The 26,057-nt window shown below is 36.2% G+C and overlaps 3 protein-coding genes across 3 annotated transcripts; 2 read left to right on the top strand and 1 right to left on the bottom strand.

The window, feature by feature from the left end:
* The first annotated feature begins 18,820 nt into the window (after positions 1-18,820).
* On the top strand, positions 18,821-22,875 carry LOC133039583 (uncharacterized). The gene is made up of 2 exons (XM_061118476.1): positions 18,821-21,926; positions 22,504-22,875. Exons 1-2 carry the CDS (start codon positions 21,012-21,014, stop codon positions 22,873-22,875), a joined length of 1,287 nt encoding a protein of 428 aa, XP_060974459.1. The 5' UTR covers positions 18,821-21,011.
* Positions 22,876-22,877: 2 nt separating this feature from the next.
* LOC115717374 (uncharacterized) lies at positions 22,878-24,647 on the top strand. The gene is made up of 3 exons (XM_061101764.1): positions 22,878-23,467; positions 23,782-24,296; positions 24,401-24,647. Exons 1-3 carry the CDS (start codon positions 22,910-22,912, stop codon positions 24,540-24,542), a joined length of 1,215 nt encoding a protein of 404 aa, XP_060957747.1. The 5' UTR covers positions 22,878-22,909; the 3' UTR covers positions 24,543-24,647.
* A 468-nt stretch (positions 24,648-25,115) lies between these two features.
* On the bottom strand, positions 25,116-25,781 carry LOC133039584 (uncharacterized). Its single transcript, XM_061118477.1, has one exon. The coding sequence runs from the start codon at positions 25,779-25,781 to the stop codon at positions 25,116-25,118; it is 666 nt and encodes a 221-aa protein (XP_060974460.1).
* Positions 25,782-26,057: the final 276 nt, after the last annotated feature.

Raw genomic sequence — 26,057 nt, forward strand, 5'->3', positions numbered from 1 at the left:
ATATTAAGTTTTAAAATAAAATAAACATAAATGTAATGCATCTGAACCCTTCACGTGTCCATATTTATGAGTTAACAGAAGTGGTAGTAACGGTGTAAGAGAATTGTAACATTGAGTACTTTTGTCACAAAAAATAAACATTAGGTATTTAAGTGTATAAAATCGAAAACATTAAGTATTTATGCCGCAATTTACTCTTTTTTTAAGAGTAAATTGCTGCATAAATACTAATATTTCAGATTTTATACAATTCTCTTAGAGGAGATTAGACTCTATACTATTTTTATATTGTTCTCTTTTATTTTTATCCTCTTTTTTAAAGTTTATCATTTTTACCACTTTTTTTTTAAACATTTTACCGATTTTACTGTTGGAAGTTATTTTACCAGGATCTTAGATCTACTCACAAGTATGTTGATTTAACAACCTAAATATGAACTTCTAAAACGATAGGAAATTAAACACATAAGAGTATCAGAAATCTTACAGTGATTGCAACGGAATATATGTCTCCTCCCACTCAGATCTCTAACCCTTGATTCCTTTCTGTAGCAGAGTATAATCAAGATCTGAGCCCGATAGTCCTTCTTTGTTGTTTCTGAATTCTACACAGCCTTCCTCACTATGATTGAGGTATTACTTGATGTGTGTGGGCACTACTCTAGCACTTATACATTTCGAAACAGTGAAGGAAAAGAGAGAGAGAGGGTGGTGGCTCAGAGAGAATTTTCTGAGAGAAAATTCTTTCAGAATAATGCTGTGAAAAGGTTGTACAGTTGTGTGTAACTCTGAAGCCTTTGCCTTCTATTTATAGAAAACCACCAAGGGCTATGATTGACATTTGGAATTGAAAAAATCAAAGAGAAAAGGAAGCTAAGTGGCCGGCCTAGGCATTGTGGAAACAAGACTTGCCACTTTTCCAACTTTCCTTTTCCTACACTGATAGTTTCCTGTTTTGTCAAAAACTGCCAATTCCATTGTTCAACCACATAAATGATAAATCTAATTATTTAATAATTAAAATTAATTATCAAATAATATATTATCATTTATTTTATTAATAATGAAACTAATTAAAGTTTCCTAATTAATAAATATGCCCTTCAAAATCTCTATTTACTGTTTTGCCCTTAATAAGTGATAAATTCTCAAATAGACAAGTCTATCTTGAGAATTTTTAATTGATTAATTAAAATCAATTAAATGAGTCTTACAAGTAACATCATCTCAACTAGTGAGGGGACCATGGGTCTATATATCCGAGCTTCCAATAAGCAGATCTAGAATTTACCACTTAAATTCACTGACTTATTAATTCTTCGTTGAATCCACACATAGAACTCAGAATTGCACTCTCAGTATATAGAATGCTCTATATGTTCCACCATATAGACACATTATTAGTTATCTATTGTTATAATCCTAATGTGATCAATGATCCTCTATATGGATGATTTACACTGTAAAGGGACTAAATTACCGTAACACCCTACAATGTATTTTATCCTTAAAACACTTAACCCTGTATAAATGATATTTCAACTAAGTGAAATGAGTACTCAATCATTTATCTCGTTTGGTTAAGCTCAAAGGAAAACACCCTTTGCTTACTATTCGCCAGATAGAAGCTATAGATTCCATATTTATGTTAGCGCTCCCACTCAATCGCACTACCGTGTTCCCAAAATGTATGTATTGCCAAGACTAAAGATTAGGCTTAACTAACAAATCAAAGAACACGAATAATACTCTTGAAATTGAGCCTAACCATATCAGGATTTCGATCATGTGATCTAGGATCAACTTATGATATTGAATTGAATAGATGTTTACGGTAAGTTTCAAAATCTAATTCAAAGTTCAATATCGGTCCATTCCAATGCATACTCCATGCATCCAACCTGAGCTTTACTTTAACCTATGTTCTGGAAAGAACATAACATTTCTCCAAATGTAAGTAAACCCTGTTGTAGATTGTCATATCAGTGAAACCCAGTGTTCTGATAAATCTAGGAATACTTTATTCACATAGTCATGTTTATTTTCCACTGTGTTGACAACACAATAAACATGTGAATGATTAAGTGAACCAAAACATACACAAGTGAATGAAAAATTACTTCTGTTACTTTATTGATATTGAATAATCTGGATTACATTGAAACAGAGTTTTATTTAGGGCATAAAACCCAACAAACTCCCACTTGCACTAATATAAAACAGAACAGTACATTTCAATTAATCCTAAATTCTGACGGTGCTTTTCGAATGAAGTTACTGCCAAGACTTTGGTGAATGGATCAGCCAAGTTATCCTGCGTATCCACTTTCTCCACCAGTACATCCCCTCTTGCCACATATTCTCTGATAATATGATACTTTCTTTCTATATGCTTACTTCTCTTGTGGCTCCGAGGTTCCTTACTGTTGGCTATAGCTCCAGTGTTATCACAAAGCAGGACTAGAGGCTTTTCCATTCCAGGAACTACACCAAGACTCGTGAAGAACTTCCTAAGCCAGACAACCTCTTTAGCTGCTTCAGCCGCAGCTATGTATTCTGCCTCCATGGTAGAATCCGAAATCGCAGTTTGTTTAGCACTTCTCCAAACCACTGCTCCACCCCCAAGAGTAAACACCATCCCAGATGTAGATTTCCTGTCTTCAAGACATCCCTGGAAATCTGAGTCTGTATAGCCTAAGGGATTTAAAGCACCACCCTTGTAGACTAATACATAATCTCTTGTACTCTTTAAGTATTTCAAAATATACTTAACATCATTCCAATGTACCCGTCCTGGATTTGACTGATACCTGCTCACGATTCCAACTGCATAGCAGATGTCAGGTCTAGTGCATAGCATAGCATACATTAGACTTCCAACTGCAGAAGCATAAGGAATTTTTCCCATGTCTTCTATCTCTTGAGGATCAGTAGGACACTGTTCCTTAGATAGACGGATACCATGTCTAGAGGGCATGTTTGCCCCTTTGGTATTGGTCATGGAAAATCTCTCTAGAACTTTGTCAATGTAAGCTGTTTGAGAGAGAGCAAGGGATCTGTTCTTTCGGTTTCTGACAATCTGAATACCAAGAACATAGGCTGCCTCACCTAAGTCTTTCATATCGAATTGAGTGTCAATCCATTCCTTGATGTGAGTCATTTTCTTGACATTGTTTCCAATGATCAAAATGTCATCAACATAAAGGACCAGGAATACTACTACTTGGTTTTCCTTGAGTTGGTAAACACAAGGTTCATCTTCATTCTGATGAAAGCCGTAGGTCTTGATGATCTCATCAAACCTTTTATTCCATGAGCGAGAAGCTTGCTTAAGTCCATATATGGACCTATTTAATTTGCAAACTTTATTCTCCTGCCCAGGAAGAACATAACCTTCTGGTTGCTCCATATAGATGGTTTCTTCAAGAAGCCCATTAAGAAAGGTTGTCTTGACATCCATTTGCCAAATTTCATAATCTAAAGCGGCAACTATGGAGAGAAGAATTCGGATGGATTTGAGCATGGCAACCGGACTAAAAGTTTCCTCATAGTCCACACCTTCTCTTTGGGTATAACCCTTGGCGACCAGTCTAGCTTTGAAATTTTCGACTTCGCCTCCAGCACCTCTTTTCTTCTTGTAGACCCATTTACATCCAATTGGACGAAAATCTTCAGGTGGTTCTACATATTCCCAGACTTTGTTCTTTTTCATGGAATCCATTTTTGAATCCATACCGGCTGACCATCGCTTCCGTTGCGGACTTGCCATTGCCTGTTTATAGGTCAATGGGTCGTCATCAATACCGTCACCAACGACCATATTGATTTCACCATCCAAGCCATAACGAGATGGTTTCGTAGAAACCCTCCCACTACGACGAGGAGCGGTGACCTTCTGAACAGGAGCTTTAGTAGTTGTTTTCTCAGTTGCTACAACTGAGGGAGTGGGATGTTCCTCTTCTTGAGTAGAAGAAGATGGTACATTTGAAGGAACAGTATCTGTGAGCATTTCCTCTAATACAATTTCACTTTTCGGTTTGTTGTCTTTCATATAGTTATCTTCAAGGAAAGTAGCATTTGTAGAAACAAACACTTTGTTATCCTTGTGACTATAGAATAGTCCACCCCTAGTCTGTTTAGAATTTCCGACAAACATGCAAACTTCAGTTCGCGATTCCAATTTGCCTTCTTTCTTTCTTAAGACGTGAGCAGGGCACCCCCAAATCCTATAATGGCGCAAACTAGGTGTGCGACCGTTCCATAGTTCGACGGGTGTCTTAGGGAATGCTTTAGATGGAACAACATTTAAAATGTCGTTTGCCATTTGAATAGCATATCCCCAGAAGGACGTAGACAGAGTTGAATAACTCAGCATAGACCTAACCATTTCTAAGAGAGTGCGATTTCTTCTTTCTGCAACTCCATTCTGTTGTGGAGTGCTTGGGGCAGTATATTGGGATTCAATTCCAAGTTCAATTAAATGATCTTTGAACTGCATATCCATATATTCTCCACCCCTATCAGTTCGCAAGATCTTTAATGTTTTACCTAATTGGTTTTGAGCCAAAGCATGAAATTCCTGAAACTTTTTAAACGTTTCAGATTTCTTTTGCATTAGGTAAAGAAAACTATATCTAGAGAAATCGTCAATGAAAGTGACGAAATACTCATAACCTCCTCTGGCTTTTACATTCAGCGGTCCGCAAACATCTGAATGTACTAACCCTAGGGGTTCTTTGGCACGCTCTCCCTTTGCAGAGAAAGAACGTTTGGTCATTTTTCCTTCTAGGCAAGACTCGCAGACTGGCAGTTCTCCTAAGACGACATTTTTCAATGGACCGTCTTTGGTTAGCCTATTGAGTCTATCAAAACCTATATGACCTAAACGTAAATGCCATAGATAAGTTTGATCATCATTATCAATCTCTTTTCTCTTAAGGCTTCTAGGTTTAGCTACATTGAAAAGTTCAGTATTTAGTGAGATTTGAGTATCAGGTCTTAAAACATAAAACCCTTGTTCCATGTTTGCAACACATATATGAAATCCATTACGAGAAATTGAACAATTTGAACTCGAAAAATTCAATATATAAAATTGTGTCTGTAAACATGAAACGCTAATCAAGTTTCTACTAAAATTAGGAATATATAAAACATTCTCTAAAAGTAAAAACTTCTTAGAATTAAACTTGATTCGGGTTGTTCCTCTTGCTTTAACTGATACCAACTCGCCATTTCCAACTTTAAGCTTTAACTCATCTGGGTGAAGATTCTCCCAAGTTTCAAGCAGCTGCAATGAAGAACATACATGGTTAGTAGATCCAGAATCAACAATCCAGGAGGATTTGTCGTTCTCTAAAACACATGATTCAAATACAAAAGCATCACCTTCGTTTGAATTGTCTAGAAGCCTGGGACATTGTTCTTCTTTATGTCCCTTTCCATTACAATTCGCACATAGAACATGATGTCTGATAATTGTACTTGAAGAAGCAGCTTTGTTAGAGCCCTCATACTTAATCTTCTTCCTCTGATTAAAGCTTGCAATGCTAGGAGGTCTCATTGCAATCAGATCCCGCTCATGGGCCCTTAACTCAGACTCGAGTTTGTCCATGTCGGAGGAGTTAGGATTGTTCAATAAATAATATAGAACAAAACTGTTATACTCCTGAGGAAGACTATAAAGTATGAGTTTTACCCATTGTTCCTTTGATAAATCAATTCCTAGTAGATTTGCCTTTTGGAATTTCAGATTCATCAACAATAGGTGCGAGTTAATGCAACTACCAGGATGCATTTTCACACTATTGAGTTCTTTTGCAAAGATACTAACTAGGAGTGGATCGGGATGAGGGTTATTCATATTGGCACTACAACATATCAATAAACAGAAGTAAGGTTTTGGTTCTATAAATTCATACACAGGTTCAGAAAACAAATAATCACTTATGTTATAAAAATACTAAATCTAACATAGTTTATTTTCCAAGGTTTCCAACGAACTGATACAGTGTCCCGTTTAGGCGAGAGTCAAAGCATCATCCATTGAATAGAGTTGTCAATTCATCTAAAATGTCAAACATTCTAGCAACCTTTTATTCGATCAAGATTGGAATTCAGCGTTATCCCGTTTAGGCGAGAGTCAAGGCAATTCTATCTTATGAGCTTCTACCATTGTTTCACATTCTTGTAAGTCTTATATAGTCGCCACCATTAGGGTGGTCATGAACTATATAAATAAACCTATAAGAATACTTATCTTTCGAGATTAAACGGCGCTAACTTGCTAATGAACGTTCCTCCATTAGGGAGGATTACTCACTAAAACAATAGCTATGTAAAACCAACAATGGAGATCGAATTTCTCTTGATTAAAGCTCATTATTTAAACATGTATTTTGTTTAATCATTTATATTCCATATCTCAATAATGAAATATTACAAATTAAAGTAAAAACTTTAATTAAATTTCAAAAATGGAATAATTTTGAAAAATACCTTATTTAAGTTGTTTAGAAAAATCTAAATACCCAACTTAAAAATATTTCTCAACCAATGACTTAATTAAATATTACCAATTAAGTAGTAACCACTTAATTTAGAAGATATTCCATTTTAAGTTCCCATATTTAGAAAATATCAACTTAAAAAAAATATCTAAAGAATCTTAATAACCAATTCCCAAAATTCCTCAACTTAATTTATAATAGGAAATTCAAAAAATATTCAAATCTAAGTTGATTTGATAGATTTAACTAAATCTCAACTTAAATAGGAACATTTAATGAAATTATAAAATTAAGATTCAGAAAGAATTTATATGGTTATAATTCCATATTTAATTAAAAACAAGAAAAATACATATAGCTTTCCAGAATATAACTATTCAAACTATGTTTTTCTTAAATTAATTTCAAGGAAGAATGAAATTAATTATGTTGCTAATCAATTTTTTTATTAGGTCAAACTAATATAATTAACCTAACACAGTTATCCAAATCAGGCAAATGGGCCTTCACAATTGGGGTTGTTCATGTGAGGGGGGGCTGGGTCCAGTATGTCGTACCCACTTCTAAGGCTCCCAACTCTCACACAAGGCCCAAAAGAGAGGAATTTAACCTTAAAATGAATAACTGTTATTAATTGAATAGGCTCACTACTAAATGAGCCTAAATAAAATCTATCAGTTATGATATTTTATTTAGCAACAACAACCTATATGTATCTATAATAGAAATTAAACATATAGGCTCACACAGGCATACACATTTGGATGGATCCTATCATGTTGCTAGGTCATACACAGATGAAAGAAGTTTGTAAAAATTACCTGTTACAAATTATTTACTTGATCTATCATCAATTGAACCTTTGGTTAAAATTAGATCATCGGATCTATCATCAAGTTAACCAAGGCAATTTAGATCAAGCAATAATAGGTTTTAGAAAACTTACAAACAATCTAAAACACATACTCCTGCAACAAGGTTAAATTTGGATAGCTGGATGTAGGATTTATTTAATTTTAAACATTTATTTCGAAAATAAAATTAAAATTAAACCTACCATTTTGAAAAATTAGGTTTTGGGTAACCTAAATGTCATTTCAAAATAAATTGCTAACTTTCCTTTTAAATTTCATGTTATTTAATAAATTAAATAATAAAATAGAAAATGGTAAATACATACCCTTTTCTTGTTTTACAATTTAATTTAATTAAAAAATAACAAAATTTAAAAGTTAACAAAAATACCTTATTTCCTCTTTTAAAATTATCGTGATTATTATGATCTTATTTTAATTAAGGTCAAGCTACCAAAAAAAAAAAATTAATATCTGACCTTAAAAAAAATAAAATAATCAAATTTTAAAGGAAATAAGAAAAGAGGTAAGCAAAACTTGATTTTTCCTATTTTCAAAATCAAATTACACTAATATCTAAAATTAATTTTAAAAATTAAAATTAATTTATTTCTGATAATTAGATTTGAAATATGAAAAACAAAAATCAATATACAAAACTACACAAAAATTCGGAATTTAATTCCATGAAATAGCATGAAAAATCGAAAAAAAAATTGGAAAATTGGATGAACTGTACGGATGGCATGCCATGCATGGCCATCCGCGCGCGCAAGATCTGAGCCCGATAGTCCTTCTTTGTTGTTTCTGAATTCTACACAGCCTTCCTCACTATGATTGAGGTATTAATTGATGTGTGTGGGCACTACTCTAGCACTTATACATTTCGAAACAGTGAAGGAAGAGAGAGAGAAGGTGGCGGCTCAGAGAGAATTTTCTGAGAGAAAATTCTTTCAGAATAATGCTGTGAAAAGGTTGTACAGTTGTGTGTAACTCTGAAGCCTTTGCCTTCTATTTATAGAAGACCACCAAGGGCTATGATTGACATTTGGAATTGAAAAAATCAAAGAGAAAAGGAAGCTAAGTGGCCGGCCTAGGCATTGTGGAAACAAGGCTTGCCACTTTTCCAACTTTCCTTTTCCTACACTGATAGTTTCCTGTTTTGTCAAAAACTGCCAATTCCATTGTTCAACCACATAAATGATAAATCTAATTATTTAATAATTAAAATTAATTATCAAATAATATATTATCATTTATTTTATTAATAATGAAACTAATTAAAGTTTCCTAATTAATAAATATGCCCTTCAAAATCTCTATTTATTGTTTTGCCCTTAATAAGTGATAAATTCTCAAATAGACAGGTCCATCTTGAGAATTTTTAATTGATTAATTAAAATCAATTAAATGAGTCTTACAAGTAACATCATCTCAACTAGTGAGGGGACCATGGGTCTATATAATTGAGCTTCCAATAAGCAGATCTAGAATTTACCACTTAAATTCACTGACTTATTAATTCTTCGTTGAATCCACACATAGAACTCAGAATTGCACTCTCAGTATATAGAATGCTCTATATGTTCCACCATATAGACACATTATTAGTTATCCATTGTTATAATCCTAATGTGATCAATGATCCTCTATATGGATGATTTACACTGTAAAGGGACTAAATTACCGTAACACCCTACAATGTATTTTATCCTTAAAACACTTAACCCTGTATAAATGATATTTCAACTAAGTGAAATGAGTACTCAATCATTTATCTCGTTTGGTTAAGCTCGAAGGAAATCATCCTTTGCTTACTATTCGCCAGATAGAAGCTATAGATTCCATATTTATGTTAGCGCTCCCACTCAATCGCACTACCGTGTTCCCAAAATGTATGTATTGCCCAGACTAAAGATTAGGCTTAACTAACAAATCAAAGAACACGAATAATACTCTTGAAATTGAGCCTAACCATATCAGGATTTCTATCATGTGATCTAGGATTAACTTATGATATTGAATTGAATAGATGTTTACGGTAAGTTTCAAAATCTAATTCAAAGTTCAATATCGGTCCATTCCAATGCATACTCCATGCATCCAACCTGAGCTTTACTTTAACCTATGTTCTGGAAAGAACATAACTGTAACGCCCTAAATAATTAGGCACGCTACCCAAAATGATTATGAAACCCTAATCCCCTAACCAGGATTGCTAATTAAAAACAGCGCAGAATTTAAACTTTTATATTAAACAGACTGAAAATAAACTTGTAATATATTTAAACTTTTTAAACATAGTTGGGATCCCAAAAATATTTACAAAATTATTACAAGTTCTTTCTTACTAGCCGACCTAAGCGGCAAAACAGAATACAAAAGTTAACACTGCTAGACCCATAACCCGCTTGGTCTGAAGTGGCGTGAACATGTACATTCTTCGTCTGCTCCTGAAACTCATGGCTGGTCAGGTATTGCCTTACCCTTTCCTGCACAGTAGAGCACCCGTGAGCCAAGCCCAGCAAGACAGTATAAATCATAACACATATATTATGCCTATTCACATATATGTCTGTATGGCACAGACCTGATCACTATATCAACATGCCCATTTATGTCTACGTGGCGTAGACCTATGTGTTGCGCTCACACATCTAATTAAATCTACGTGACGTAGACCCACGTGTTGCTCTCACACGTCTAATTACATTAAGGCCTTAGAAGTGGTTCATCTCGGTTATGAGTACCGAGTCCAACCTGATTATGCCTTGAGCGCATAATCCTTAAATTTCATTTCATTTAACATGGCATGGCATTATACACTTATTCCACTAGAGTAATAACCCTAGGCTAACAGACCGTTCCTATTAGGGTAATAACCCTAATCCCGGTTACTAAACATTCATGCATATCATATTCACATAAGCGCCACTGCGCATACTCTACGTGCAAACTACTGTCTTACCTGATGTCCCGCAATGACAGAGATTCCAAATCCCCAGGTGCTCCTGATCAGGTGCCGGTAATCCTAGTCACACAATCCGGGATTTCACAAATAGGATTAACCCCTGATTTCATTTTCATAAAATATTCATATGGCATTTAAAATTCACATATTCAGATAGAGCTCGAAAAGAGCTTTCCAACGGTATATAGAACTTCCAAATCGGAGTCCGGATCACAAAGTTATGGCTATTCAGTTTACAAAAAGGGTCTACCCAGAAAGAAATGGGCGCGCCGCGGCATGCTAAAAACCATGCCGCGGCACCTGGGTTCAAAACCCAGAAAACTCAAAAACCAGCAACGATTTTCATGCCCAAAATTCATCCAAATCACCCCAATTCATAACCAAACTCTCAAATCATCAAATAGGGTTGCTAGCAATTATTAAGGGGTCAAAATAACCTATTTCATGCATCAAAATCCCATACTAAACCAAAAATTCAGATTGTAAATAATCACATAACTCATGCTTCAACTAAGCAAACATCAAGCTCATACTCAAGAACTTCAAAGTCAAGTTTCTCAATTAATTTCCAGCAATCAATCACAAGAAACAACCAGAATTAAACACAAGAGAATTGCCCTAAAATTCCATCTAGAGCCCAACCAAGCACAACCTTAAAGATCTAAGCATAACATGCTCAAACCAATCAAAGAAACCTCTATCATGAAACCTATCATCATCATCATCAAGAACATGCAAATTCAAAATCCCAACATGCTTTTTCAACAATTAATACCAGCAACATAAAAGGAATTAGAGTTATAAAAGCTACCTCAAGAATCACTTTAAGGGCTAGCACAAGAATCACCAACACTTTCACTTCAATTTCAAGCTAAACCCAAGTAATTCACCAAAGAAATTTTGAAAATTCAAAGAACTAGAGAGAGAGAGAGAGGTCGGGTGAAGAAGAGGAATAACCCAGAATTTACTTTGATTTTTTCTTAATAAAATTCATTTTTTCCAAATGTAATAGAAAGAGGTCAAATGACCAAAATGCCCTTAGGGCCAATTAACATTCACTTAACATACAAGGACAAAAATGGCATTTCATGCACAATTAAAACCCAATTAATTTCAGATTATTCACCAACATTAAAATGCCAAATAATTTAATCCAATTTGCATTTCGGGCCCGAATCCCGTTCGGCCCGAAATACCCGGTTGTGACTATACCGCGCCAACCTGTCAGAACACACCTGAAAAGACAACACAGACATACTATATAATAATATAGTTCTATTAAGCACGCAATTAAATTAATCTCATCGTTTTACTTTTCTCGGGTCATAATTACCAAAATGCCCCTTGCTCACCAATGGGGTCTTAACATATTAAAATTCATATTAATTCACATATATTGAACTATATAATAATATAATTCCTCAATTAACTCACAATTATCTAATTAGGGTTTTGCTAATCCTTTCCTTAATTCTGGGTATTACAATAACATTTCTCCAAATGTAAGTAAACTCTGTTGTAGATTGTCATATCAGTGAAACCCAGTGTTCTGATAAATCTAGGAATATTTTATTCTCATAGTCATGTTTATTTTCCACTGTGTTGACAACACAATAAACATGATCAAGTATGTGAAAAGGGGTTTGGATGAATTTATAAATCAAACAGACAAGCAATTGATTAAGTGAACCAAAACATACACAAGTGAATGAAAAATTACTTCTGTTACTTTATTGATATTGAATAATCTGGATTACATTGAAACAGAGTTTTATTTAGGGCATAAAACCCAACATTTACCCCTGTCACCTCAATATACTCTCCATGTGACTCTCTTATGTTAGGGTATTTTGGGTACAATACATATAAAAAGAGGTATGTTTCAATTAAATATAAAATTAGATGTAGATTTGGTTAATTGATAAATAAAATAGGTATTTTTCAATAAACTCTCATTCTCTTACACAGGCCGGCCCTAAGAATATATGAGCCTAAGACGAATTAAATTAAGGGATTATTTCACAAAAACATAAAAACAACAAAAAAATTACGAAAATACGGTTTCACGGAATTTTAAACATTTTTACGATTTTTTTGATTTTATTTACAGAAAATACGGTCTTTTTATGTTGTTATCTTGTTAATTTGTCGATGATTTTTTTATCTGTATGTTATTTTTTGTTGTTATTTTGATATTATTTTCATGTTACTTTTATGTAATTTTCTTGTTGATTTTATGTTGTTCTCGTGTTATTTTTTAGAAAACCGTTAAAATTTTTAAAAAATATTCTTTGAACGTAAAAATGTAAATATTTTACAAAAAATGGTACATTATGTAATTATTCCATAAATATTAAAGAAAGAGTGTTATGGAATTTGAACTCATGACCTTGAATAATATGTCATCCACCTCAACCAACTAAACTATGAATATTTATTGCTTACAACGGTAGGTATGCTCTGCACATGATGTTCACCCAACTCCATGCTTTGAAGCCTTTCACACACTTAACAGGTGATTCCCCCGAAAGGGAAAATCTATGCCAGCAAAGTCCTGGAAGGTCCCTAGCCTTCTCAAGATAGAATAAATGAAGTCCTCTGGATGAATGTGTTGGGTTTTATGCCCTAAATAAACTCCATTTCAATGTAATCCATTTTATTCAACATCAATAAAGAAACAGAAGTATTTTTCATTCATTTGTGTATGTTTTGGTTCATCTTATCAATTGCTTGTCTATTTGATTTATAAATTCATCTGAAATCCTTTTCACATACTTGATCCTGTTTATTGTGTTGTCAACACATTGGAAAGTAAACATGACTATGTGAATAAAGATTCCTAGATTTATCAGAACACAGGGTTTTACTGATATGACAATCTACAACAGAGTTTACTAGCATTTGGAGAAATGCTATGTTCTTTCCAGAGCATTGGTTAAAGTAACGCTCAGGTTGGGTGCATGGAGTATGCATCGGAAGGGACCGATATTGAACTTTGACATAGATTTATTAAACTTACCGTAATATCTATTCAAGTCAATATCGCCTAGTTGATCCTAGATCAAATGATCTCAATCCTGATATGATTAGGTTCAATCTCAAGAGTGTTATTCGTGTTCTTTGATTTGTTAGTTAAGCCTACTTTTGGGTCAGGGTGATACGTACATTTTGGGAACATGGTAGTGCAATTGAGTGGGAGCGCTAACATAAATATGGAATCTATAGCTTCTATCTGGCGAATAGAAAGTAAAGGATGATTTCCTTCGAGCTTGACCAAACGAAAATAAATGGTGGAGTACTCGTTTCACATAGCTGAAATATCATTTATACGAGGTTAAGTATTTAAAGGATAAAATACATTGTAGGGTGTCACGGTAATCTAATCCCTTTACAGTGTAGATCATTCATATAGAGGATCATTGATCAAATTGGATAACTAATGAAGTGTCTATATGGTGGAACATATAGAGCGTTCTATATACTGAGAGTGCAATTCTAAGTTCTATGTGTTGATTCAACGAAGAATTAATAAGTGAGTGAATTCTTGATCTGCTTATTGGAAGCTCGGTTATAAAGACCCATGGTCCCCCCACTAGTTGAGACAATATTACTTGTAAGACTCATTTAATTGGTTTTGATTAATCAATTATAATTCTCAAATTATACTATGTCTATTTGTGAATTTTTCACTAAGTAAGGGCGAAATTGTAAAGAAAGAGTTTTTAGGGCATATTTGTTAATTAAGATACTTTGTATGGTTCAATTAATAAATATGATAAATGACAATATTATTTAATAATTATTTATAGTTATTAAATAGTTAGAATTGGCATTTAAATGGTTGAATTTGAAAGTTGGCATTTTTGAGAAAGTGAGATGCAGAATTGATAAAACTGCAAAAATTTGCAAAAGTGAGGCCCAAATCCATTAAGCCATGGCCGACCACTTTTATAGGAAATATCATCTGATATTTTCATTATTTTAATGCCAAATAATTCAAGCCTAACCCTATGTGGTATGCTATAAATAGACAGTGATGGCTTCATGAAATATATACTTCACTTCTTGTTTCCTTCAGAGAAAAACCTGAGCCTTCTCTCTCTAAACCTAGCCACCACCTTCACCCTCTTCTTCTTCCTTGAATAATTTCGAACCTCTTAGTGATAGAGTAGTGCCCACACACAGCAAGTGATACCTCAATCATAGTGAGGAAGATCGTGAAGAAAGACATTCAACAAGAAGGACATTCGGGCTCAGATCTTGATAATACTCTGCGACAGAAATGATACAAGGGTTAGAGATCTGAGTGGAAGGAGACATTATATTCCGCTGCACCCAATGTAAGGTTTCTCATACTTTATATGTGTTTGATTTATAATCATTTTAGAAGTTCATATTTAGGGTGTTAATCAACATACTTGTGAGTAGATCTAAGATCCTGGTAAAATAATTTCCAACAGAATGTTGGGACACATCCAAAGATGGTATTCCAAGAGGCGCCTCCGAAAGATCTTTGTAAGGTGAAGTGGCTGGCCTCTGACGTCTGGTCCTACTACATCAGATCTTATCTCCTATGTCAGAACATGGTAGTCTGGACACCACCAAATGGAAAACCTCCATTGTGTCTAACGACACATATTTGACACCATAACTGTAACACCCTAACTAGCATAGGCGTATTACGTGATTTTTAAACGTACTGTGCAGCTCATTGCTAATCAACGAGGTTTATGGAAATCGTGATTAATTAAAATTTTTGCTTTTTAATTAAACTTATATAATATTTTATACAAAATACTCGGGATCCCGATTACAAAATACTTTAAAAAAGTTTACTGTCTATTACAAAATACTTGTCGCATAGCGACTAATTACAAAAGCATTGTTGTCCCGAGGATCGTACGCTCCAGGCCTAACTGCCCCGACATGTACAATCTTCATCGGCTCGTCCTCACGGTTCCTCAGCCTTGGCCTTGCCCTTACCTACCCATAAACATAGCACTGTGAGTCGACAGACTCAGTAAGAAAAGCATAATCATAATCATACATAAATCTCGGGTTATGATCAGACGCCCATACCACTGACCATAACCCTAATTGCCGTGTCCCACACGATACTGAGTCTCGAACGTTCGTACGGCGGTACTATTGACAAAGTAACAGCCTATACTCGGTACACTGGTCATACTCCAGCTACTAGTCATACTCTAGCTTTACCGATGTGTTACAGTATCAACCTATACTCGGTACACTGGTCATACTCCAGCTGCTAGTCATACTCTAGCGTAACCGATGTGATACAGTCAAACAGTACAGTACCACCAACCCTAGTATCAGCCTATACTCGGTACACTGGTCATACTCCAGTTGCTAGTCATACTCTAGCCTAACCGATGCGATACAGTGTCAGCCTATACTCGGTACACTGGTCATACTCCAGCTGCTAGTCATACTCTAGCCTTACCGATGTGACACAGTCGGATGGTACGAAGCCAACATACATATGTAATGTAATCTAACAGGCTTCCTAACATGCACACTAAACATGTAATACATATGCATACTATTATACTAATCTTACCTCAATTCCGAATTCAGGTGTTCCGGTCAACCTGAGTGGAACGAACTGCACGGCGATTTACAAGCTCCTAAACCATAACAATCACAACACTGAATAAGTGATACGCTAAATCACTTCCCGGGGACTTAAACTAGAAACTAAACGTTTTCCTATCGATAAAAAGCATGGCAATACCCTAAACAACATAAAAAGGGGAAAAAAAACTAGGGTTCCCAAAAATCCCCCAACCGGCAGACCGGTTCTGCAACCGGAATTCCGGTTCTGAGAATCCTGGAACACCATCCAAAATTCCGGTTGCACAACCGGAATTCCGGTTCCTCACAGGAAACACACAAAATTCCATAACTCACTCAAATCAAATCCAATTCATACCAAACCTTCCAGACCTGCTATTTAGACCCTAAAGAACATTTCTAAAGCATCAAAACCATCCAGAAACCACAGATATGAAAAATGCCATGTGAGCTCCAAGCTTTGAGTTCAAAACTCAAACTTGGCTAAAGCTTACATACAAGCATCAAAACTTGATTTAAACTACATAATCATGCATATAAAAACTGCAGAAAATGAACTCAAGCACAAACAATCTCTACAGCAACTAATTTCACATTTTCACTTTCAAAAACCATAGTTTTTGAGCTAAAATTCAAAACTTTGAACAACACAACTAACATACATCACAAGCAGCTCTAATCTACTCAATTAAACATGAATAAACTTATGTAAACAACATCAATAATTAACAGCAACAACACAACCAAATCAAGCATGCAAATTATTATTTTCTTCCAAAAATTCCAAGAAACATAGAAAATAGTTATAAAGCCTTACCAACCACTTGAATCACACTTAGAATTGCTGAAAATGTTTGAACAAGCAAGAAAATTCCCAGCCCTAGCAGCCCCAATCCAAACCGAAAGAGAGAGAGAGAGAGAGCTTGAGAGAAAATGATTTTTCTTTTAACTTTGGTTTTTCTCAACTTTGCAACTTTTGAATAAAAATGAAATAAACATTAATTCCCTTATTATTTCAGCCAACACATATAAAATAAATCACATAACACAATAATAATAAGTCCACTAAATGTTAAAACATAATTGGGGCAAAATGACCATTTTGCCCCTCCACGCTAAAATAACATAAAGGGGTACTAAAGGGGTATATTTTTGGGAAATTCTAAATTCCCGACCAATCCCGACATTCCCAATGTCTAAATAACCGTCCCACAATACTAACATGCTAAGTTGTGATTTTACTGAGCCAAACACCGAGTTCCATGTTGCCGGGCACCGGAAAAGCAAAATTATGAAATTCACTATATGACATAAAAATGCATTCGGAAATTTAAAATAACAGCATAAATAATTATTTAAATATCTATAAATAATTTTCATAATTAATCATAATTAACTGCTAATTTCCAAATTAAACTAAGCGGTCTTTACAATAACACACAAGTACGACACCCACAGGACATCTGTGTGAGACCACGTGGTCCCTAGCTAAACAGATACCTTCTCCCCATGAGCCAAAATACCGCCAACGGCCCTAAAAGTCATGTATTTCATGTATTTACTCCAATAGTGGACCTAGTTTGCACAAAATCCTAGCGGGTCACAGGTATGCCCAAATCCAAATTCTAACCTATAAATACTCCCTTATGCATTCATCCAAGGGGGACAGACGATTCACTTCACACATTTTTAGGTTTTCTTCCTCTCTAAGCTAGAAAAACCTAAGTGAGAAAATATAGCAAGAAACTAGGGTTCTCGAACTTGTAAGATCCCACTGTAATGCATCAAAGTCATTCAGCCTAATACATTGACTCGTGGACTAGGGTTAATCAACATCTGAACCATGTAAAAATCCTCATCTCCATTCTATATTTACTTATTTAGTTTCTTAAGCTCTTTTTAAATCAGTTTTAAAAATCTCAATAAAAAACAGAAAGGATTGCGACAAAGCTTTAGAGAGAGTCTAAACTTGTTCATGTCAATTGTATTTGTAATTTTTGAGACTTTACTAATTGATTTCTTTCTCTAGACGTGACCCAGTAGACTAGTAATAATCAAATGAATACTAATACCGTATATATTTTTCTTGTGTAAAATTTTAAATTTTGTACAATTTATTTCCATTTATGTTCTATTGATGCAAGTCTGTTTTCAATTGTAATAAATTCTCTATCTATTGTTACAATTATGTTTTTAATTATAGTTATTAAGGAAATACATTAATTTATGCAAAAAATACTATTTGTCAAATAGCAATGCTCATAAATAGGTCGGTGCTTGGAGATTGGGATAAGTTGAGAACTACCATTTTTTATTACATATTAACTAAATATAACTATAAAATAATTTTAATTGATAAATACCGTCTTTTATAATCAAAGTATTAAATATAACCTCATATAACTAGTCAAAATTAGAGTCCCTAATTTATATCATGAGAATATGATCTATTAAACTAAGTATAAATTAAAAAATAATTAAGAAAAAAGTAAAAATTTAATAAAAAATAAAAACTAGATATAAAATATAATTTGCTCTTGGAGATTTGATCCCTCCCATCCCATCCATCTTGAGCTTAAGAGCCAAATCACTCACTATGGACTACCCTACCTAAGGGTGTTAGGCCCTTAAAGAAAGAGAACTTGAATGTTGCACCGACCTAGTATTTGAACTTTGTAGTGTCAATTTGCAAATTCTTACAATCCTTTATTTATACATAAAAGTTATATAAGTAATTTTCTTATTTCTTTTCACTTAGTTTCCCACGTGTTTAATAATGTTTTCTTCTTTTGGTACCACTTTCACTAAAGTAAGCTGAGCTCAAGTCTCACTCTCATCCATTCCATTAAAGTAAACTATATAATGGTATGGTATTCCCACTAAATTTCCTTAATTTAAATTACAACTTTTATAAAGCAATTTATAAAGGGAAATTTGATAATTTATGCTAAAAAATTAGATAGGGTGTTTAATTATACCCAATTATTACACATAAAAAAACTATACCTATCTTTTAATTATCTTCCAAAAATACCCCTGTCTTTTCAAACTTCTCACATTCCCTCTAACTCTATTCTCTCTCTTCATTCCCTCTCCCCACCGACGCTGCAAACAACAACCACACCAGACGACCAAACAACCAAAATCACAGTCGACCACCAAACAACCACCAGACGACCAGGAACCCACAAACCCACAAACCCACGAACCCACGACGACGACGACGAACCCACGGGCACGAACCGAACCCTTGAACCCAGACGAACCCTCGAACCCACTCCAATCGACCCCATCGACTGACGCCCGAGCGAACAAGGAGACCCAGTCGAATCCCACGAACATAGCAATCCAGGTTAGTTTTCGTGGAATTTTTCTTTGAATTTTCTTCTTTAAAATGCATACATTTGTTGTTGAATCTGGTATTGAATTGAAAGTTGTTATTTTGTATGTTTTTTGGGGATAATTTGTGCAATAAAACTGTGGGATGAATGTGGGTTTCGAACAATAGATTTTTCTGGGTTTTTAGGTTATTGTGCGATTTTATGCGATTCTATGTGCGCTTTTGTGCGACGTATCTGGAGTCTGTACATGTTTTTTGAGTTTTTGCGACTTTTGTGCGATTTATGTGCGATCTTGTGCGATTATGTTGTAGACTTTCTGTGTTGGGTATGTTAAGCGATATTATGCGATGTTGTGCGATTTTGAGCGATTTATACAATGTGGTCAAGGTCTTGAATTTTTAGCGACATTATGCGATTTATTTGCGACTTATTGTGCGATTTTACTGACATCAGAAATTTCCAAGTGTTACCCACACGACCCACACGAGACCCACTCCAAGCACAATCCACGAACCAGGTATGGGCTAAACTTAACTTTTTTTTTTGCAATTTATCATATACATTGTGCATCTGTGATATAACTGAAATGTATTTGTTTAAATTTATCAATTTTAGAGTTTGGGGAAGAAACTGAGTTTAGGGATATAGATTTTGGGGTTTTTTTTTATTTTGTGCGATATTGGGCGACGTGTAAGCGATATTTGTGCGATTAAGGATACAAAATAAGCACTGCATTTGGATTGTTGAATTTGTGCGACATATAGCGACATATAGCGACATTAATGTAACTTTTATTTATTCAGTCGATATTTAGCGACGTTTAACGATTACATTTGCGACTCAAAGCGAAGTGTAGCCTTGCGACTCAAAGCGAAGTGTAGCCTTGCAATATTTGCATAGAGATCCAGGCTTCACCTGTTTACCATTTAAATAACCTAACTTGCAGCGACGGCAGCCTTCGGGGAACCCTGGTGGTGGAGCCGCCCATACACCTGTTTTGTTAAATTTTTTTTCAAGTTTTAGAAACCTCCACTCGTTCATAAGCCGTTCATTTTCAAAAAGTTTCATGTCGTCAAGCACTTTTTGCATTTGAGGCGTAATTTCCCCACAATCAGGCTCCTGCTTGATCTCTTCAGGAGTAAGAATCGGATATTTGCCCTTGTTCCTTCTAGTAGACATTGCTAAGAGAATTATCTTAAGAGGAAAAAAATTAAGAAAATATGTGTAACTTATGAGATAGAAAATTGGCTTTTATAGAGAAAACTAGTAGTTGGGAAGGTGGGATAATAAATGTAAAAATTGAATTACACAATTGTACACGTGTTTGTCATGCAAAAAGCAATCTGGGCAATTTTCGCGACATGTCGCGACTTTTATGCGACATGTTAGCGACATAATCAAGTAGTTGGTTAGGCGGGATAATAAATGTCACATTAATTACCATTTAATGTGGAAACGTCTTTTGTGCGATTTTTGTCGATTTCTTGTGCGACTTTGTGCGATTTTATATCTATTGTGTTTGCAATTATTTTAACCAATTTTGTGCGATTTTGTGCGATGTTTAGTGCGATTTTAACTGACAGGATCATATGTTTTAGTTAGTTTTGATCTGTATTTTTTGGCGATATTATGCGATTCATGTGCGATTTTTATGCGATTCTTTTCCACTATTGAAAAAATATGCGATTATTTAGCGATTTTGGTGCGATTTTTATGCGATGTAGTCTAATTAATCTTGTAAATGCAGATGGCTCCTGAACTTATTCTACCCTTGGCTGAGCATTTTCCAGGCCGTATCACGTACAGAGGAAATGGGTACTTTGCTTCAATAAAGGCTAAGTTTGAAGCCTTCAACTTGACTGAGAGGGTGAAGGAAACTCCCTTTGGAGTTTTTTGGAATGCCAGTGAGTTGAAATTCTCTGGGGTGATTGTGCATCAACTGCTATTGAGGAAAACGAAAGTGACTGAGGTGAAAAATGATGAAGTCTGGTTTTACGTTGGTAAAACCGAAGCCAGATTTGGGCGGTCTGAGTTTGGTTTGATCACCGGACTAAAGATGAGCGGTGGCCCCTCAACAGGAGATTTGAGTACACTGTGTGAGTCAGATCGGATACTGCGGGACTACCTCAATAATGCCAAACGGGTCACTTTCAAAACCCTTTGGCTAGCTTTTGAGTCCTGCGATGTGGCGGACGATGTGTACAAGTTGGGGCTGTGCGCATTTGTCGAGGGTGTTCTTCTATCAAGGGCTGAGGGTGTTTATATCTGGACGGATATGCTGAAGCTGGTAGAAAACGTTGAAAACTTCTTCGAGTATCCGTGGGGCCTCCTTTCTTATCAGAAGTTATTGTCATCCACAAGTAAGAGTATGAGTGACCTGAGGAAGAATTACATTGATAAGGTCTCTACTAAAGATAAGATGAAGAAGAAAGGGAAGACGGAGAAAAAAATTACTCAACCGGAGGCAAAGTACAATGTCTATGGATATGCCCCGGCGCTGCAATACTGGGCCTTCGAGGTGATGCAAGATTTGGGGAAGAAGTATGGGCAGTGCAGAGGGACTAGATTCCCTCGAATGTTGAATTGGAGTACTCCCGATTCCGTTACGAGACATGATGTGAAGCAACCTGACGTGGCTGCACTATTTGAGAAAAGGGTATGTCAATCTTAGTTTCTTTGTTTTTTTGGTATTAAAATTGTGAAACTGTGATTTTATACGATTTTAAGCGATTTTAATGCGATATGTATGCGATTTCTGCATGTTTCTGATTGTCAATCTGTTTCATATACGATGTTTATGCGATGTTTTGGCGACTTTTGTGCGATTTTAGTATGTTAGTGTTATATCAATTATTTAATGCGATGTTATGCGAGTTTTGTGCGAGTTATGTGCGATTTTTACCTGGCTGCTGTTCAGGATTGTTTGGCGATTTGTATGCGAGTTTGTGCGAGTTATGTGCGATATATGGTACTTGTTTCTTTGTCATTGTCTGCGATTTATTATGTTAGTGTTATACCAATTATTTAATGCGATGTTATGCGAGTTGTATGCGATATATGTGCGATTTTACCTGGCTGCTGTGCTGGATTTTTTGGCGATTTGTATGCGAGTTTGTGCGAGTTATGTGCGATATATGGTACTTGTTTCTTTGTCATTGTCTGCGATTTTATGCGATTTATTTACGATTACTGTGCGATTTTGAATGTTAAATGTTTACTTGGCTTTCTTTCAGATGGTTGTGCTTCAAATATTGTATCCTCGGAATTGGGAGGTCGACTACTGGAAGAACAATTGTGAGGGTGAGGTCCCCACAGTGGAAATGGGGTTAGATGAGGTCGAAGAAACACAAGCCGGGACGCAAGATTCGACCGCATTCGAGACCCAAGCCCAACGGGTGGCGGAATATGTTAAAAGGTCCAAAATTATTCCACCATCCCCACCCAAGGAAACACCAGACGCCTCCACATCTGCCACCGTGCCCCCAGCATCTGCCTCTGCGCCCCCAAGCTCTGCTCCAGCCAATGACTCCAACTACCTCTTGTTGGCTAAGAGGTTGGAGAAGGTAGAAGCACAACAAGTTGCGATTCTCACCGCCCCGGACTGAGATGAAGGCTGACTTCAAGAGAAGTCAGAAAGAGATGAAGAATCTTATCATGGATCAAATTGCGACCGTGATAAGTTTGTTACAGAAGCAGCCTTCGGAGCCGACACAACCATCAGGGCCGGCACAACAATCAGACCCCACACCATCAGACACGGCAGAGCCATTACAGACGGTACATCCATCACCGCCGACATATGATGATGATGATGATGTCTACCCAGAAGATTGGCAACCTGACGCATGTGACGTTCCTTCTACTCCTGCAAACGCCATTGTCATTTCGCTGGGTGATACTGAATCTCAGGATGTGGAAGAGTTGCAGGGGCCACCAGATGGAGTGGAGTTCTGTAGGCTTAGGCGAAAGCGCAAGCCGGTTTTCTTGAATGACTACACTGCTGGGAAGAAGAAACAACGACAGGGGCCCGTGGTAGTAGACACCCTGAAACCGGCGGACGCCCGGCTGTTAAAATTTTTCCAGAAGTGGATCACTTATGCTAGGGACAATGGCCGTCCTAGGGATGTTCACACTGGCGAAGCCACTAGATCGTGGTTCGTGAAGTTGATGGTGCTCAACGAATGGCTCGAAGATGCTGTAAGTTATTTCTTAACAGAATTAATTTATTGTGTTTTTTATTGTTTGTGCGACTTAAATGCGATTTACATGCGATTTATATGCGATTTATACTTACTCTATATGTAATCTGGTTTATGCGACTTTATGCGATTTATGTGCGATTTATGTGCGATTATAAACTGATTTATGTTGGTTCGCGATTACTGTGCGATTTTTGAGCGATTGTTGTGCGATTATCTGATACAATTTTGGTAATTTGCTGTGCGATTTCCTGCGATTCGTTGTGCGACTTTTATGCGACTTCTTTCTAACTGTTTTCATTTGGAACACAGCAAATTGATGCCATGGCGCACTTATTGAGAAGAAGACGGACCCTGTACCCGGAAGTCTACACCCGAAAAGGTGTAGTTTTGGACACATCTGCTCCACAGTTCTTTTCCATGTTTTGGAATATGTGTGAGGGTGACAGGAGCAAGATCAAATGGGATGAGAGCGTCATGAGCTACGTGCAGGGGATACCGCACAGATACTTGCCATGTTGGGAGAAGCAGGAGTACATATACTTTGTGTTGCACCTTCCCAAAGAGCGCCACTGGGTGGCAGTTGAGGTGGATATCGAGAACTGGGAGATCATTGTATATGATTCTGATATCGGTGCCACCGTTGAGGCAGCCATGGAGTCATATTTGAAGCCTTACAGCGAGCTCTTTGCAAATCTAATTCGAGATAGCGGTTATTTCCAATACAACAATTATGTACATCCGGTGGAGTTGGGCGATCTCAGTCAGCTCCTACCCCTCCATTATAGACGAGCTACCTCGGAGGTTGTACCACAAACGAACGGCAGGTGAATCTCTTTTTCTTTTGTATATTTTGAGTAATTTATTTAATTTTGCACTCCATTATGAATTACTTAACTTAATTGTTGCTAATATTTAGTTTTTTTTTTAGTGGCAATTGTGGAGTGTATGCCATGGAGCACATTGAGCACTTGATGCTGGATCGTTCGTTGGAGCATGTGCATGATGATAACATGCTCACCTTTAGACATAGGTGGTGTGTGGACCTATTTTACCAGAACTTAACGTGGTAGTTTTTTGTAGGTTTTTGAAATGTTAATCTTGTACACATAAACTCCCCTTTTGTAATTGTATTATAATCTCACCAAATTTATATATAACAAGTAAATTTAAAGCTATTTAAATTGTTGCTTGTTTCAATTTATTTCTTTTTTAAATTTTTCATAAATCCTGTGAGAAGATGACTTCTTGATAAATTATTTCACTAGGAATCGCATTAAAATCGCACATTCATCGCGCATAATATCGCCAAAATACCCAAACTAACAAATCTAGATTACTTCACATCGCAGAAAAATCGCACCATAATCGCACAATGTCGCCAAAAATACAGAACCAAAGCAAACTCAAAAACAGGATCCTGTCAGTTAACATCGCACAAAAATCGCACAATAATCGCAGGATATCGCCAAAAAATACAAAACAAACTACAAACTAGCTCCTGTCAGTTACAAATCGCACAGTAATCGCATAATGTCGCCTAAAATCGGTAAACAAACCAAAAAATTATTAATCTAGGAGAAAAAAGCACAATATCCAACAACCAGCAATACAACACATATTCATTTAAAAATTGGAGAAATGGTTCAAACTCGAGCTTTGCATGTAGCTCTGTTGTGCCCTGAACCGTGACATAGCGAACAATGACGAGGTTCCACTACCACCTGACCACTAGACGGTCGACGCTTCGTCGGTCTTCTACCTGCATTGCTCTTCCTAGGCCGACCTACTGGTTTTTTCTCCACTGGTACCCCGATTCTTATGTTCTTGATATGTTCCGGTAGTACCCACTCATCCTCCTCGCCAACAATATTAATTGTGGCATCGTAGGTTTTCTTCCACGTTTCTTTAGTGTAATATGGAGAGCAAAGTGTGTACACGCTCACATTCTGACTAACTGCTGCGGCACATGCATGTGGACAAGGGATTTTCAGCATTTGGAAAAGTCCGCAAGTGCATGTTCTCTCCACTAAGTTCACATCACCACCTCTCTCACCTTGAGGACTCGTACCAACGTTGAACAATTGGGCACCATTACGAAGGACACTCCTGAACATACCATCTTTGTGTTGATCCTTTAAATCATTTTCAAAAGTAGTAGCCAAAGGAGTAGCGCACTTACTAGCCTTTTCGAGACGAGAAGCAAACCAATTTTGAAGTGTGAACTCGATGAAGTCAACCAAAATAGTTACCGGATATTTTCTCGAATTCTTCGTCACCTTGTTGAAGCTTTCGGCGGCGTTGCTTGTCATTATGTTGTACCGATCGCCCGGACAATAAGGACGAGCCCACTTTTCAAACCCTATTTGCTCGACGTATGTAGCAATGGCGGGGTCCATCCGTTTCAAGCACCTCAAAATGCCTATCACATTCCGTCTTGTTCCATGCGTAAGCCGCAAGCCATATTTGCTTGTTGCATACATCGATCTTAAACTTGTGATTGACATTCATAGTAATATGCTTGAAGCATGCACAGTGGCATGCTTCTGGGAAAACAACATCAACAGCATGTTCAATGCTTTGATGCC

This window comes from Cannabis sativa, chromosome 7 (assembly GCF_029168945.1).
Source record: "Cannabis sativa cultivar Pink pepper isolate KNU-18-1 chromosome 7, ASM2916894v1, whole genome shotgun sequence".
Classification (NCBI taxonomy): domain Eukaryota; kingdom Viridiplantae; phylum Streptophyta; class Magnoliopsida; order Rosales; family Cannabaceae; genus Cannabis; species Cannabis sativa.

Bases quoted from the DNA above. Each gene is read 5' to 3' on its own strand.
- LOC133039584 (XM_061118477.1), bottom strand. From the start codon at position 25,781: ATGACAAGCAACGCCGCCGAAAGCTTCAACAAGGTGACGAAGAATTCG.
- LOC115717374 (XM_061101764.1), top strand. From the start codon at position 22,910: ATGAAGAATCTTATCATGGATCAAATTGCGACCGTGATAAGTTTGTTA. The intron at 23,468-23,781 runs GTAAGTTATTTC...TTTGGAACACAG, and splicing joins ACGAATGGCTCGAAGATGCT to CAAATTGATGCCATGGCGCA. The intron at 24,297-24,400 runs GTGAATCTCTTT...TTTTTTTTTTAG, and splicing joins GTACCACAAACGAACGGCAG to TGGCAATTGTGGAGTGTATG.
- LOC133039583 (XM_061118476.1), top strand. From the start codon at position 21,012: ATGCAGATGGCTCCTGAACTTATTCTACCCTTGGCTGAGCATTTTCCA. The intron at 21,927-22,503 runs GTATGTCAATCT...GCTTTCTTTCAG, and splicing joins CTGCACTATTTGAGAAAAGG to ATGGTTGTGCTTCAAATATT.